The sequence below is a fragment of the Telopea speciosissima genome, chromosome 7 (genome assembly GCF_018873765.1).
Source record: "Telopea speciosissima isolate NSW1024214 ecotype Mountain lineage chromosome 7, Tspe_v1, whole genome shotgun sequence".
NCBI lineage: Eukaryota > Viridiplantae > Streptophyta > Magnoliopsida > Proteales > Proteaceae > Telopea > Telopea speciosissima.
In genome coordinates, this window is record NC_057922.1 from 53,955,677 (window position 1) to 53,971,782 (window position 16,106).

The following is a 16,106-nucleotide window of genomic DNA, read 5'->3' on the forward strand; positions in this document are numbered from 1 at the left end:
TGTGCTTGCTTTAAACCTTCAGAGAATAACAACAACAACTAAGCCTTATCCCAATTAAATGGGGTCGGCTAAACCTCAAGAGAATAATAAAATAGATATTCTTATTTTTTCCCCTTGCTTTTTTGTTTTCTTTGGAGGGGCTTGGGAGATTTTTCATTTGCTCCCTCCCACCCCCAAGTTTCCCACCCCCAAGTTTCCCTGATTATATTATGCTTATTTGATTTGCCTCTTCATTTTCCTTAAATTTGTTTATCTCTTTCTGGTATTGACCAGGTTCTCCAGGTGATGTTGTTGAATAATCAAGAATTTTCTTCCTTTTCCTTAAACAGGATTTAGAGCAATGTGGTCTGGTTTGGTTGCATATACATACTTGGAGGCCATGTCTGTTACCCATTTCAAGAAAAAAAATACGAGGACTGAAAAGGTAAATCAGTAGAAAGTAAAACTAAGGGAACAGATACAAATACATGTATTTAGGTGTATTCTAATGCATGTCGGTAAAGCTAGTCCAAGGAAACAATCAGCAAACATCAAAACAGGACAATATTGAGCTAGCTTATGGAAAAGACACACAGCATTGTCTACGCGAGTGGTTTGCTCTTGTCCATACAAGTGTCCAGCATTACAATTCTGGACAAGCAAGAAACCCACAAGTGGAAAGTCCAGCAATCATAGCTTGGAAATGATGCAGTTGAGATAGGCGACGCCTAGGTGTCTTGGTCGCTTTGCATCCAGGCCCCCTCCAACGCCTTCATCGCCTAGATGCCATGACAACTATGGTTAAAAATTTATGCCATGTCATACTTACTGCAAGAGCATCTAGTCATCTATGATCTTTTTGGCATGAACTGTGGAATTGAATTATACAAATATAAAATAATATATAAACATTAGGTTAAGCTGGATTTATTAGGAAACATGATCAGATGCTGTAAAATCATATTACTGAAAGAAAAAAAGGTAAATATCCAAGGATCCTTTTTATGTTTTAATTGTTCATTTTTTCTCAAGGATTTGTGGATTCAAAACTGAAAAATGTGTCTCAGGTGCTTGCAGACATGAGCATATGTGCTATTGATGAGTTCGACAAGATGGAGGAACCAGATTGGACAGCAATACTTTAGGTGATGGAGCAGCAGTCAGTCAGCAATGCCAAGGCCGAAATTACCACATTTCTCAATGCAAGTGCTGCTGTTCTAGCTGCTGCAAACCCTGCTTCGTATGGAACTACTCTTTATCTTAAACATTCTGTCATTTTTCATGCATTCATAAGATAAAATTTCCACTGCTTCTCAAAATTGGTGGGGACTAAAGTGGTACTATCTCCTTTCCCAAGAGTAATTGCAAGTATCTTTTTCTCTTAGATATGGACTGGTTCTTTTTATAATTGGCTTGTTTCTGAAAATAAAATTAATTGCATCTAGAGTAAAGACTTATCTTTGGTGTTGAAGGGGAAGATATCATATATGGAGAGCTCCAGCTGAAAGTATTAACCTCCCTCCAGCGATTCTGTCACTTTTTGATCTCCTATGGGTGACTCTGGACCGAAAAGATATGGATAGGTGACCTTGAAATGGCTAGCAAGTCGTGTATGTCCGCTAAAACAAAGATTCTCCTGCTCTTGGGTTCGCTGTGCTTGAACCATCTGTTCTTCGGTAACTCTCACTTATCAACCTATAATTGATTTTTATTTTTATTTTTAACTCTTTTAAGGTGTTGCAATAGTCTTCTGATGTATGGTGATTACATTATCACCTTTTGCTTTTAAGAACAAAACATGGGTATATTTCTTTAGACTAGGTTATATTCCCTCACCATTTTTCTTTAATAGCTTTTGAGGGCTATTCCTGTGACTCTGTATAGGTTTTATGTTGTTGAAACAATGCTGATGAATGCATTAAATTTGTTTCATTACATCAGCATGGTTTCAGGGTTCAGCACCATAAGTTTCTAGATCACTGACACCAGAACAGCAATTTAATAAATTAGGTGTAAACTTCTATTTTCTTCATATAGTTATGAATTTTTATTGTGGCTAGTTTATTCAAATAAAGGGAAGTAATGCTAATCATATATTTGTATCATCGTGTACCGATACCATTTTAATATTGTGGAAATGGATATGCATCTATAGCTTATGTACCAAAAGTGTAAAAGTGTCTCCTCCTGTATGAAGCAATTAAAATTGGCTTAATTTTTGTTTGTGGATGTCTTTTAGCTTCTCCAACTGGAAGGTTCACATTTGAATAATGAGTTTGATGTGAATTCTAAAGGAGATATTTGATTTGGCTCAGAATCTAGTCTTTTATTCAAGTTTTTATATCACTTACTCTTATAATTTTACTTTTAATGGTTAGGGACTAAGGAGTACAATTTTGATTTAATCCTAGAATTTTACTCAGTTTTTTTGTTCAGAAATAGCTTTCTGTTTGTATTTATTTTCCCCCCTTGATTTTCAGGGCATATATCTCAGCTGCAACTCATGCTGTAGCATTTGGCAGGAGGAGGCAAAGTCAAGTGCTCCTCATTCCTACACAACAGTGAAGTCCCTACTCAGTATTTTATGGATATTGACTGTAAGTTGTTCTTTTTCTCTTAGATAATCTGATACTTTCTTAGTCATTCAAGTATCCAAATGTTTGCTATAGTAAAAGAATAAAATTACATTAGTGGAATTAATTGCTGATTTAGTTGCTTGCAGGAGCAAGGCTCAGATTCCCAGAAATTGTGGCTCTGAGTGATATGGGCGAGGCACTAAGGTCAATGCAAATGTCAAAGTTCTCACTATATTCAGAAGATCGTCAGAGATCTGGCCTGGATGCCATCTCTGACATCTATTCAATTTGTTTGAGATGAATCTGCAAGGATGAATCATTTGGATGTGAGCTATGCCCCTGCACTCTATTGGATCTCCAGAAAACTAAGTTGTTGTTTGTAAAAGTTAGGAAATTTAATTACAAGAAAACCAAATGAACCAGGTTCACTTTAGTTTCCTTTACCTTAAATCAAATTTGGTTAAATTGGTTGGCTGTGATTGTGCTTGGTTCCAAGTTACATTCGATCACATGGTGAGTTGATAACTGATTGCATGGAAGACTGTTCAAGCAGGTAACAACTCAGCATCTGCTATATCCTTTATATTTCACTCCCAACTCAACTCAACTCAGCCTTGTCCTAAGTAAATGGGGTTGGCTATATGGATCCATTTTCTCCAATCAACTCTATTCAAAGCCATACTTGTTACTGGTCCTAAGCTATGCATCTCTTTCCTCACTGCTTCTCTTAGAGTCATTTTAGGCCTATCTTTGCCTCTTTTAGCTCCTTCAGTCTATATCAAATCACTCTTCCGTACCGGAGCATTCAAAGGCTTCCGTTGCATTTCCATGCCAACTCAAACAGTTTTCACAACTTATCATGTATTGTGGAACTACTATTTAAAGGAATATGTCGATCACACAACACTCCGAATGCACCTCTCCACTTTTCATCCACCCTATTCTAATTCTTTGTGCAACATCATCCTCTATTTCTCATTTATTTACGGTTGAACCTATGTACCTAAAATTTTCACTGTACGGTATCTCTCTATCATTGGGCAGACCTTGGTGCAATTGTAAGGTTGCTCCATTGTGACCAAGTGGTCGTGGGTTCGAGTTAGGAAACAGCCTCTCATCGAAATGGGTGAAAGTCTGCGTACATTATGACCCTCCCCAAACTCCGCAGTGGTGGGAGTCACTTGTACTAGGTACGCCCTTTGGTATATATCTATCATTAGTTGTCACCACCCTACTTTCAATCTTGTTGTTGCTAAAGTTACACACCCTATGTACTCTATTTTTGTTCTACTTATTTTACAACCTTTTGATTCCAAGGTTGATCTCCATAATTCCAACTTTGCATTTATATCTACTTTTGATCTGCATAATTTCAACTTTGATTAAAGTCATGCTCAGGGTCCAAAATGACATTTGGATTTTGGAATTTATATTCACAATCATGGGGCATCTTGGCCCCCTGCTTGGCTGGCTCGAGTTGGCCCTGCTGGGCTGCCTCGAACTGGTCCATCCCTGGCCCAAAGTGGGGCCTGGTCCTTTGTCTCTTCCTCTGTCCAGAATCTACATCAATATTTTCTTGATTATACCATCTGGTTGGCTAGTGACTCCACTAACTGACTAGCTTGTAACTCTCAATTCATGATTTATCTCACAAGTGTCCAAATGTATGGGAGATTGTTCAGAAAAGTGTCTTGGAGTTTGAGTATTCATGGACTGCATTACATGGTGAGATGGGAACTTAAATTTCCAATGGAACCTATTAAAGGTGACTCCTGCAGCATGTACTCTGAAAGAGACCAGCTGAGGAGGATAGCTACCACTACTGGTTTAATCTGTGATTAAAGTAGTTTTATGCACCCATTAAAACTTTGCTTTCTGTGTACCAATAGCAATTTCAGCATAGGCGTCTTTTAGTGGGATTGGGTTTAGTTTATTGTCTACTGTGAAATTGTTGTGGAGTGACTTTTTTGGTTAAATAAAAAAGAAGGTAGGGGTTTTAACAAAACAATGAACTGCAGTAGCTGTTGGCACAGTGTACAGTGAAGTTCAATTGAAGGAGTGCTTAGAGAAATATGCAGCTTTAAATGTGTAGCAGATCCATCCAAATACCCTTGACATTTGCTTCATTGATGCCTCTGTAAATTATTTAGTAATGAAAACCTCTCTTAAAGTGGAAAGCTTACTGTTTAACCTCATCCACCTTCTATGGCTTGATGAGTCCTAGCATTCTTGATCATGCCCTTATAATTTCAAGGTTATCTAGTTAGAATTTAAGAATTAAGTTGATTTATTCATTATATATATCCATGCCATGAGAGAGTGGTCATTCCCTTCTGAAATTTGATTTTTGGAGTACTCTTTATTACTATAGAAACAATCATTTGTCATTCAATGCATCCTGTACTTGGGGCTTAAAAGTGAAACAGTGATTGAGAAGTTATATTTGCTTGATGGGTGAACCCTTTTCTTTTAAGACCCATCATGTTTGAAACCAGGGGCTAGTGTTAGAATCTTTTTCAAGTCAAGATGAGGGCTCCAGTGGTTGAACTCCACATCTGGAACAAACCTTAAATCATTAAATGATTTTAGTCTCTCATACCCTATTGGCTGAAACTTATGCAGAATATCCCTTTAATGACTAATTTTAGAGAATGTAGAATTTATTAGTTATTAGAGGTGCTCACAGTGGCTTTTATCCAAGGTTCTAAAACTCATTTCGTTCGAGGTCGAACATCCGCACACTCTCTTATTTCTAGAATAGAGAAATTCCAAATTGGAGCTTCTTTTTCTATTTCTCAGTTATTTTTTTTGTCCTGATTTATTTACAGGAACAAAAAATTGAAGCGGTATTAACAAACAGATTTATACTATTTTTGTTGTTCCCAGGAAAAAAAATCAAAGAAATAGAAAAACAGAAGTGCTATCATGCAGGCCCCAACTAGCTGTCAGTTGTAATTAGGGTTTGAATAATTGGATTGTATGGAATCCTATATGAAAACTAGGGTTTAAGGTTCCGCCACCCCCGATTTTCACCGATTCAAGCCGTTTCCAAATCCCGATTCCTGTTTTTAAACCCTGGCCTAAAGCCTGGGGTGTTTATACTGTTCATCTGCTCTCTTTGTTGTGACCAGATGAGATAGTAATCCGATTATATCATATGACGGTAAAGGTGCTTAGGGGTATTTATGTGAATATGTGGATGAAATACCATTAAATATTTTTCAGTTTATGAAATTGAGTGGATAAATTTCCCTTGTGGAGTTGTGGGACACTATTATTTCTTTTACAGTGAATGATGACATCACTAGCAGAAGAGCTATCTCAAATAGCCAAATCACATGATAGGAAAAGGTAAGGTATTGTTTATTCACAGTGATTCATCGGGGGTTTACAAATTGTCTCTTTTCTTGTTTATCTCTTTTATCTTTAAAGTTGGAGAGGGAAATTTTGTAATAATTTGATGACCTTGCAATTTTAGGGAATGCAATTAACACTTTTAGTGTGTGCTTGGAACACTACATCTCATCTTTTTCCTAGTAAATAAAATGGAGAAAAGTTCCATGCATGGGACACATGGACCACGTCCGGACACATTGGTGGAGAAAATGACTGCCCCACCCCATGAATGGTGGAATTTCTGCCTCCAATGTGCTAGAGCACATATGGCCCTTGTGCTTCCATGTTGAGAACGGTTCCCCAAATAAACTATACAAAGGTAGATAAGTCTGCGGACAAAAAGATGAATTGTCAATATTTAATAATATTTTTTTTTGAAAAAATATTTGGTTTTTTTTAGGGTCTTGTTGGAATAAACTTGATAGTGAACTTTTTTGTGGCAAAAATGGATCTTTCTCATCATTCCTCAAGAGTCTCTATTCATTTGTATGTAACCATCTATTAAGAAGATTCATGCATATATTTTGAGAGTGTTCTCTAAGCTGGTGGGGTGGGAAATCAGCCAACGGATAAGGCAAGAGACACTCTGTCAATAGAGAGGCGGAGAGGAGAGCATCAAGAGGAGAAATATACATAGGGCAAAGTTTTTTTATCCGCCAGAGGAAGGTATGCTAGCACCATCTCTCTCTATCTCTTTCCTCACATGAAATGATTTTATTGTCCTCCTATGTACAAAATCTTTCTATTGCTTATTGGTGCGCTTCTCTATGCCATTTGCTCAAAAATCCTCTTCCAATAATAATAGTGGAAAGTAATTTTCTGTTCGGGAGTGTTGCCTACGCTAGCACTCTGTGTCTCTCTCTCCTCAAAACGAGGGGACAAAGATGTCTTTTCATATGGAGAGGAGAGAGATAGACTCATGAGAGTACTGGTGTAGGCCACACTCTCGGACAACGAACTTTCCCTCATAATAATAATATGGGAAATGTTTCATGGGGGGGGGGGGGGGGAGCGTACCGTCCATGCTCAGACATAGGGGTAAATGATCGTTCTGCCCCCATGAAAAGCGAAAATGATCGTCTACTTGATGCTTTTGTGCCTGCTCCTATTGGCACTTGCATGCTCGCAGGGGCTACGCTCCTCTACAGTAATCATTTTCCCATAAATATGGGTTGGGAGTGTGGCCCCTGTGTGCACATGGGGGCCAATGAGAGTGTGCATTGACATCTTGGTGGGTGGGATTTTTGCCTTTCATGGGGGCAGGGTGGTCATTTCGCCCCCTATGTCTGGTCGTAGGTGGTATACTTCCTCACATAGAATTTTCTTTCAAATTATATTATGAGATAGGATTCCTTAGAAGGCAGTGTGCCCTTGCCCCAACATGAGGGCCAATGACAGCATACGCGAAACTATCAACAAAGTGAGAATTCCAACTTTCATAGGGGTGGAATGATTATTTCGCATCCCTCTTGTTTGCGTATAGAGATCACATTGCCTTTTAGGATTTTTTCCATATATATATACAAAGAGGGGTGGCATAGTCTACGCCACCAACTGGCAGGTTTTTTCCCAAATTTTGATTAGGGATTCTCTTTCATCTTTCTTTGTTTTTATCTATGTACTACTGTGATTGTGAGTGACTTTTGTGTCAGTTGCTGTTCAGCTAGATGTGGAAAAGGGAAAAAGTTTCGTAGCCGTTATATTTAAAATTTTTGGAGGGTACACCTCAAGTCTTAAGAAGGTTTTCAACATGTGCAAAACACTGTTTTCTTCACAACTCGCCCTTTTGTTCCCCAGTGTATTTGTTTTTTTTTTTTTAAAAAAAAACAAAATCTTAATAAGTGAATTATCTTATTTTAGTTACCAGAAAAAAGAACTATCTTATTTATTTTTCTCTATAAATTAAAACTATTTCCAGTGATTTTTTGTTCTCAAAAAACAAATATAAAAAGTACTATTGAAATGATACCAACATTTATCGGTCGAATCAAGTCAAATCGGACCGTTCAACCTATCAAAATCAAGGTTTTAGTAAGTGATATTGGATCAATCGATCCTGATTGGCTAGTATTGGTCCGATCAGATAGTTTTATCTCCAAATTTCATAAAAATCCATTTTATTTACATTTTTACCCTTAATTAATATAATTGGATGGATATTGTATCTGATCGGTCTCTACTCATATTGATACGAATCGATCAATTTGACCAATTAATACTGATTCCTTGAACCATGATCAAAATATCAATACCTTAATTTTTTGAACCATTTTATCCCGATATGATATCATATCGGTATGGGATACCGATGATACCAATACAGTTCATCTGATACAAATATTGATATCGATACCTTGATTTTTTGTATTGGTTATTACTCTTTTTCCTAATAAGTACAAATTATTATTGTTTTTATAACTTGCCATCAGAAGGCATTTTAAGAGGAATGGGTATAAAGGTTTTAAAAACGGCTTCGACAGTCTCGCCTTCTCTCTCTATTCTCTCTCTTTCTCTTTCTGCACGGAAAAACCAAAAAAGAAAGAAAGGAATAGAGGAAAACAAAGAGAAGCAGAACTTCCTCCTTCTCTATTTCTCTTTCCCGCAACCTCAATTTATCGCTCCCGACGCATCCAACAATCGCTGATTAATTTTTCACACGCAGACCTGCAATCTGTTGATCGTTTCAAAACTTCACCTACCAATTCACCAATCTCGAACGCGGAGTCTCATTAACTCCCTGAAAGAGCTCGCTTCTTCGACTTGGAACCGACTCCATTGAAGGTATTTCAGTTTCAATTGGAGAAGAAACTCAATTTGATATATTGGGTAAGGTCTTCGCATATTTGGGAATGGATCTCGGATTGTTTTGCTGTCGCCTTTCCTCAAATGTCTGATGAGTTTATTCTTCTTGGAACTGGTTCGGAATAAGAGCTTGAAATTGGGTTCGTGTTGTGGCCGAGTAATGCAGTATGGACTCAGGCATGTTAGGGTTTTGGAATCGTAAAGACGAGTTACAGTTTACGGGTAATTACCCATCTGGTTAGCGTACTGGGAGCATCACAAAGGTTTGAATTTGATGTGGGCATTATTTTTCATTTATTGTTTTCTCTTCTCTCCTACTTGTGGTTGAATTTTTAAGTTTTGTGAAAAAAATTTGTCAGTTGTCTCACTATAGTTCTTTTTGGGGCACAGAAATGTGTTTATGATTTCGTATGGTTGCATGAATTGTTAATGCATCTTGTTAATGCTTTTAATTGTTCGGATTTTGGCTCCTTAGGATTGGATTTATCAATTTGGGTATGGTTCCTCTCGATATTGCGAAGGGTAACTTGGCTTTAGAGAATTGGTTAAAGAATTGTGTAGGTGATTACTGATATCTTTAGGTTCCTATATTTCTCTAAGATTTTCTAGTAATTCAATGCTCCCGTAAGTTGTTTAAGATTTCACCTGGAGATGAGATTGTTCATCACTAGTTTGATATTCAAAAGACTCTAGCTTGGTCTACTGGAGGATGCAAGAGCCTTGTCATGACTTAAGGAAGGGACATTTAGAAACTAGTCTAACAAGGGAGAGATGGGGAGGACAATGCATAGACTGATCTTAATTCGTTTCATTAAACTAAAGAACTTTCGGGAACTTTAACTTGAAGACATCCATGGGCTTTTCCCATGGCTCATTTAGTGAGGTTTCTGTTGTGTGATTGCTGAAGTAATCTAAAATGCACTAGGAACAGTATCACATGCAATCTCTTTAGAGTACGACCCTACCATAATGCCATTTAATTCTGTGCAGGCTTGCATTCTGTAATCATTAAGCATAGTTGATGGTGCATGGTGGTTACTAGGCGCCTAGACTAGGCCAAGGCACCCAAGGCAAGTGCCATATTTCAGGAAAATATGCCCCATTCCTTATGCTGATTTCAGTTTTAGGTATGTTTTCTCAATATTTTTCTTCTTTTTCCCCTTCTTTGCCTTTTAGTCCTCCCTGGTTTCTCTCCTGGTCTGGGTACCTAGACACATTAGGCGACTAGTTGACTAGACTTGTTTGGGCGTGCCTAGGCAACACCTTGACACCTATGCTTGGAGGCATCCATTTTGTTATGTCCTTTCCATTTTGTAAATATCCTTCATTGATTTTGAGGTGAAATGATTCAGATCCTTTAGAGGCTCTAGTGAATGGATTATTTCTCAGAAGTTGGAGGGCCTTTGTATTTCAATGCCAGGATGGATGAATCATGCTGCATTTATCACATTGCAAGTACAAAACACTATCAGGATTTTTTTAGTACAATCGCTTGCAATTCATGCCATGCTGAGTAAGTTTTATGGAGAGCAGCAAGTGAAGAATTTTTAACTCAGCAGGCCATTCAGGTGTAGCTGGTATAATAAGAACAGGGGATGGATTGGAAGTTGGGGGTATTTTTTAGACCAATAAGAAAAGGAGATTCAATTTAATGCAGAATTGATGCATTAGAAACAGGAATGCAGTTTTTGTTTGAGGGAAGGTTGCTTTAGTGCAGTTGTGAAAGTGGATTTAGATGTGATTTGATGGATTCAACCATGGTGAATGCTTCCTTCTATTAGAGTTATTTGGCTCTTGGCTGCTCAAATGCAAGTTCGAATGGAAGCTGAGGATTGCTAATGAGGTGGCTGATGATTAGGCAAAACAAGGGGTAGTGAGGCTGAAATTATGTTTTGGGAATGATACACCATTTTGGTCTGCTATCTTTCCTTTAGATGCAGGGCTATGAGTTTCATGTAGACTCTGGTCCTATTGTTGTCTTTATGTTTTTATGTCAGTTGACTGTAATGAATACTTGCTTTTATAATAAGCTGTTACTTATCAAAAAAAAAAAAAAAAAACTCAACCTGTGAACTCTTTCGAACCTGAGGATTTGGTGCTGGAGAATGTTATCACCCTAGTTGACTACCCAATCTGAGGCTAGAAGTAGCCCACGTGTATGTGTTCCATGACGTCACTTAGTAGGTCTACAAATCTCAGGAGTCAATCCAGTGGTTGAGGTTGAATTTTAGAGAGAAATTATGGTAGAAATCATGTGGAGGAGTACCACGGTCTAAACTTGAAAAGCTTCGGTTGTAATTTTCAAACTCATAAAAAATAATAATTTCAACGGGAAAGTCACTGCAATTATGATGGTCTAACTATTAAAGTTCAAGCCAAAAATAAAATTTAACTTGGGCAGCAGAATGCATAATTTGAGAGGCACAGAAGCATATTGTCTCTCTCTTTCTTTTTGATTAGAAATTAGCAAATAATGTGTAAGTGAGATGCTATTTCAAGTGGAGTGGGATTGTGGAGATCATAGTTCAAGAGTGTTTCTCATTCAAATTTAGTAGTTCGAGTCTTAGTTTAGAGATGAGAATGTTGGGCTGTGAAGAAGTGCCACATAGATAAACTTGGTGTTGTAGAGATGAGGATGTTGAGATGGATGAGTGGGAAAACTAGAAAGGATAAAGTAAGGAATGATCATATTAGAGCTGGGTTGGGACTTGGTACTAGCCCTGATTTATGATAAAATTAGAGAGAATCGTTGAGATGGTATGGCCATGTCCAATGGAGGCCTTCAAGGGCCCCAGTCCGGAGGAGCGACATGATCCTGATTGAGGGAGCCGAAAGAACTAGGGGCAGACCTAAGATAACCTTAGGAGAAGTGGTGAAGAAAGACATGCTTAGCTTACGCCTTACTCCTCCTAGTATGACCTCAAACAGAGTTGTTTGGAGATCAAAGATCCATGCGGTCGACTCCATTTAGCTGGCCTTTGTCTTTGTTGTTGTGAGGCTGTTGTTTGTATTACACCCCTCTTTGAGACCTAGCGGTGTGTAATTAAGAAGGGTCGATGCCCTAGAGATTGTGTCGATGTTGTTTAGTATGACTTAGTGCAGACTGTTGTTCCCCCCCTCCTTTTTTTCCCCTACCTGTATGTCCCCCTTCCTTTTTACTTCTTCTTTACCTATGGTCTCTTATAGGATCCATGTAGCCAACCCCATTAAGTTGGGATAAGGCTTGGATGTTATTGTTGTTGAGTCTTGGTTGAGAGAGTTTATAAAGTAGGGCTTTAGGGGGTTCGCCAACTTATTATTGGAACCTCCTCTCTGAGTGAGAGATCTTTGATTGTTGGGAGTTTTTAGCCCTAAACTAATGCTATTTTTGTAATTGCTTAGCTGTTGGCTTCTGCAATAGAAGTTCTCTTCTGTTTTTACTGCTGGTTTTCTTGAATTCAAGCTTTCTTTGGTTTACTATTTTTCATTTTTATTTTTGGAGATCAGATCTCGATTATTTGTTTGTTATTGAAATATAATGATTTCATTAAGAGACAAATTCAAATTTCTTCAAAAACTGGAAAGTAAAGCCTGTTTATGTGGCCTGAAAATCACTCTGGTTGCAGCTGCATCTCTAGCTAGGATTTTGTCATTTTTCTGACATTTGAGGGGTGTGACTGTGTTTGTATTGATGCAGATAGTCTATCTAACCCTGGAAATTTAGGTCAAGTGGTTTTTTTTTTGGCTTGAGGCTATTCTATTTCTACCCGCTAGAAACACGACCATTGATTTTCTGATTTTTCTTACTTTCTTTGAGGGGGTGAGTAGGCCAGTTTGTGCGTTTGGTATTCTTGCATATATACCTATCAAATCTTATGGTGGGAACCATGACCAAAATACTGGCACGATATGAGTCCGTGATGATATTTTTATTTTCAGAGCCATAGTTCAGTTACATGCTCAAGATTCTGTAATCTCTCCATGTACTCTTCTTTTGAACTTTAATGAAGGACATTTTTTTACTTTTGCATGGAACATTGCCTTTTTGTAAGTGAGATGTTTTCTTTTAGCATGAAGCTAGGAACCCTTGTTTGAAGTATAGTTGTCTCGGAGTCTAGGTGACCTGAGGCATTGGAGGGGGCCTGGACGCAAGGCGACACCAACAAGTGTCCTAGCAACCAAGGCACCTGGATGCCTAGATGCCGCTAGACAACTATCGTTTGAATCCATGAATTATCTTTTGATATTGCCTCCTTGTCTTCTTTATTTTTAATTTCAACTAGAAACTCTGGCTGTGATATTTTTCCTTCTAATTCCTTTCATGCACCCAAACTTGGATGATGTTTTAATTTTCTCAAAACCTGACCTTCCAAACACTTCAAACTAAATTCCAAACTAAAACCTGATATATTGGATTCACTGTCTGTATGCATGAAAGTCATAATATGTGCTCTTTCTGTTTCTCCTGGTTTTACATGGAACAGATCTTATTCTCTTTCTCCCCCCCCCCCTCCAAAGATTGGTAGGCTTTGGACAAATCATGGCTCTCCAAAAAAGTCTCCCAGCTGGTGATGCGCCTTCTCTTAACATGGGACCTTCAAAATTTTCAAATAAGGTGCATGAGAAGGCTCCATATGCAGAGGCAGAAACAGCTGCATGCCCTCCCATGGAAGCTGATGTAGATATTGACCTCAGAGAAGTTTACTTTCTGATTATGCATTTTCTCTCTGCTGGGCCATGTCATAGAACTTATGGACAGTTTTGGAATGAGCTCCTGGAACATCAACTTCTACCTAGAAGATATCATGCTTGGTATTCAAGGAGTGGGGTACGCAGTGGGGATGAAAATGATAATGGGTTGTCCTTCCCCTTGAGTTACAATAAATTGGTAGAGAGGTACATTTTCAGAGTTTGATTGTCTGGTTCTGCTTTCGTTGATATTTTGAATCTCTATCCGCTGTTAGTTTGTTCTAACTAATTGACTACACGGGTTCTTTTCTGCCATTCTGAAATGCACCTTGATACTTGCTATAATAAAGAGACTAAGTAGTGCTTCAGGAGTAATAGGCTTCTTGTATAGTTGTATGTTATGGGCCTACTTGCTTAGCCGATAACAAAAAAATTTTAGCAAGAGTAAACTATTTTCCACCAACGCCAAGTACAGTTTACCCAGAAAATGTGAATGTCCCTCTTCAACATAGAACCAAGATAGAAATAGAATCAAACACCTGTAACTTTAAGGTACAAAATGATCCAGTTGGAGAACACAGAATTTTGCATCTGATCCACGAATATAAATCAGACCTGAATATTGTTTTAAATGATTGTTAACAAACTCCCAAATAATGTTGAAAAGACAAATCCTGGGTTGTATTGGACTGCAGTACAAACAAAAAAATTGAGTCTTCGACAGTAATCCTTCTCTGGAAACAGCCTCTCTGCGAAAGCACAGGGGTAAGGCTGCATACATTATGACCCTCCCCGCAGTGGCAGGAGCTTCCTGCACTGGGTACACCCTTATTTTCGACAGTAATCCTTCTCCTAAATCACACCCAAAGAGAAATATGAATGGTATGAGCTGAACAAGGCCTCATGTTGTGACATTACCGAGAACAGACAGTCCTGTTCAATTTCCAAGCTTTTATATCTTCAAGTAAATGGGCCAGAGTTATCTCCAGTCATTGATATTTCTCCGAAGGGGTCCAGATCACTTAATTTTTTGACACATGTAGTAGCTAGGGTTGGTTTCAATTCTTGTGTTAAGCAAGAGAAAGATAAATCAGGTTGTGCCATTACAGGCACTTCTGAGCACCTACGGTATTTTGAGAAGAGAGTTTGTCTATTTATAAAATAAAAAAAGTCCATATTGATAAAACTACCAACTCTTATATTTTTTTCTTACTTAAAAATAATTTATGATTTTTCTTAATTAAAAAATCCATATTTCCTATTTTCCCTCTAACTCATATTTTTTCTTCATTAAAAATAAATTTTATAATTTTTTAGAAATAATAATACCATAATTTATAAAAAATAATAATGGAATGAGACATGATTCATAATTTTCAGTTGTAAATACAGCAACAATACTTTCATCAATTTTAAAGAATTTTCAAAACTAAAAGAAACTTTATTTTTCTGAATTTTCTGTAATTTTTAAATCCAGAAATTAAAATAATTAAATTTCTGACAGAAAAATAACTCCTGATCGGCTAACGGTGTCCAACATATATAAAATCGACCCCCAAATACTAAGTATTAACAATTTTGTTGCAAGAAATTTTTTTTTCAGAAAATTACAAAATATTAAAAAAAAAAAAAAATCTGGCTCTGTGAAGTCAAGGCTATGTGATATATAAAAAATAGAATGCCAACCACCAAGTATTTATCCTTTTTTTTTTTTGGCAAAATTAGTTATTGGGAAAAACAAAATACCTCCAACTTTGGATCTTGCACAAATCTTTCAACAACGCAACAAATCGTCGCTTTCACTACGTTCCTCTACTGCCCAAGCGTTGGTTCCAAGCTTGTACGGCAATGATTTGGCTAAGGCAGCAAGTAAACTGAATTTTCCAAGTTCAGAAGTCGAAACCAGGCAAAAGTCACAAAATGGGTTGAAATTTCGACCAATTTCGTGCGAAACCTGGTATTTATATTAAAGGCTGTAACAATTTCGACTGAAATATCGACAATAACTGTATGTAAGATCGAATTTTGGCGAAATGCTGAATTTTTGGTCAAAATTTGGTCAAAAATGTATATCGCAGGCTGTTTCGTCTCGACTGCCTGCGCAACCGAATGTTTCGTGAAATATTGCCGATATTTCGTAAAAACCTTGTACCATGCTCACATGTATCTCCTTAGGCTTCTGCATCAAGCAATATTTGTCACGTTTATGCTCAAATTTGTTTCTTAGTAGTTTTTTCTTCTTCTGAAGAATAAGTAATTGAATTTATTGAGTGGTTTCTTTTACTGTGTTCTTAGGTATCCCCACATTGAAAAGGATCATTTGGTGAAGCTTCTAAAGCAACTGATTCTGAATATGGCCCCACCATTGCATGGTATGATCGGAGGAAACACACCAAATGCAGCAGATGTTCCAACAATCTTAGGATCGGGTTCCTTCTCACTTCTGGAATGTATGTGTTATAGTTTATCTAATATACTTTTTGCATGTCTTATTGTGGTGGCAGAAATTGTAATATGTAAAATATACAGTCAACTGCTTCACTCCTGATTGGAGAACCTGGTTTCATCATTGCGTTGACTTTCTTGTATAGTTACCAAGGTGACTAGGTGAGCCAAGGCATTGGAGGCATGCAGTATATGATTCTATGTAATATAGAAATGATAATTTTATATGCTTATATCCAA

General features: G+C 37.5%; 1 protein-coding gene and 1 pseudogene across 5 annotated transcripts in view; both read left to right on the forward strand.

The window, feature by feature from the left end:
- The first annotated feature begins 918 nt into the window (after nucleotides 1–918).
- On the forward strand, nucleotides 919–5,013 carry LOC122668689 (annotated as a pseudogene).
- Nucleotides 2,815–16,106, forward strand: part of LOC122667733 (PH-interacting protein-like) — a 53,815-nt gene continuing 40,523 nt past the window's right edge. For 2 of the 5 annotated variants that reach the window (XM_043864131.1, XM_043864133.1), the window contains exons 1-3: nucleotides 8,457–9,013; nucleotides 13,257–13,628; nucleotides 15,717–15,871. In XM_043864131.1, the coding sequence (XP_043720066.1) occupies nucleotides 13,273–13,628; nucleotides 15,717–15,871 (511 nt within the window). In that variant the 5' untranslated portion in view covers nucleotides 8,457–9,013; nucleotides 13,257–13,272. Of the gene's footprint in view, nucleotides 2,919–8,456; nucleotides 9,014–13,256; nucleotides 13,629–15,716; nucleotides 15,872–16,106 lie in introns of those variants that run through there. The other 3 variants (XM_043864128.1, XM_043864129.1, XM_043864130.1) reach the window with 3 other exon arrangements.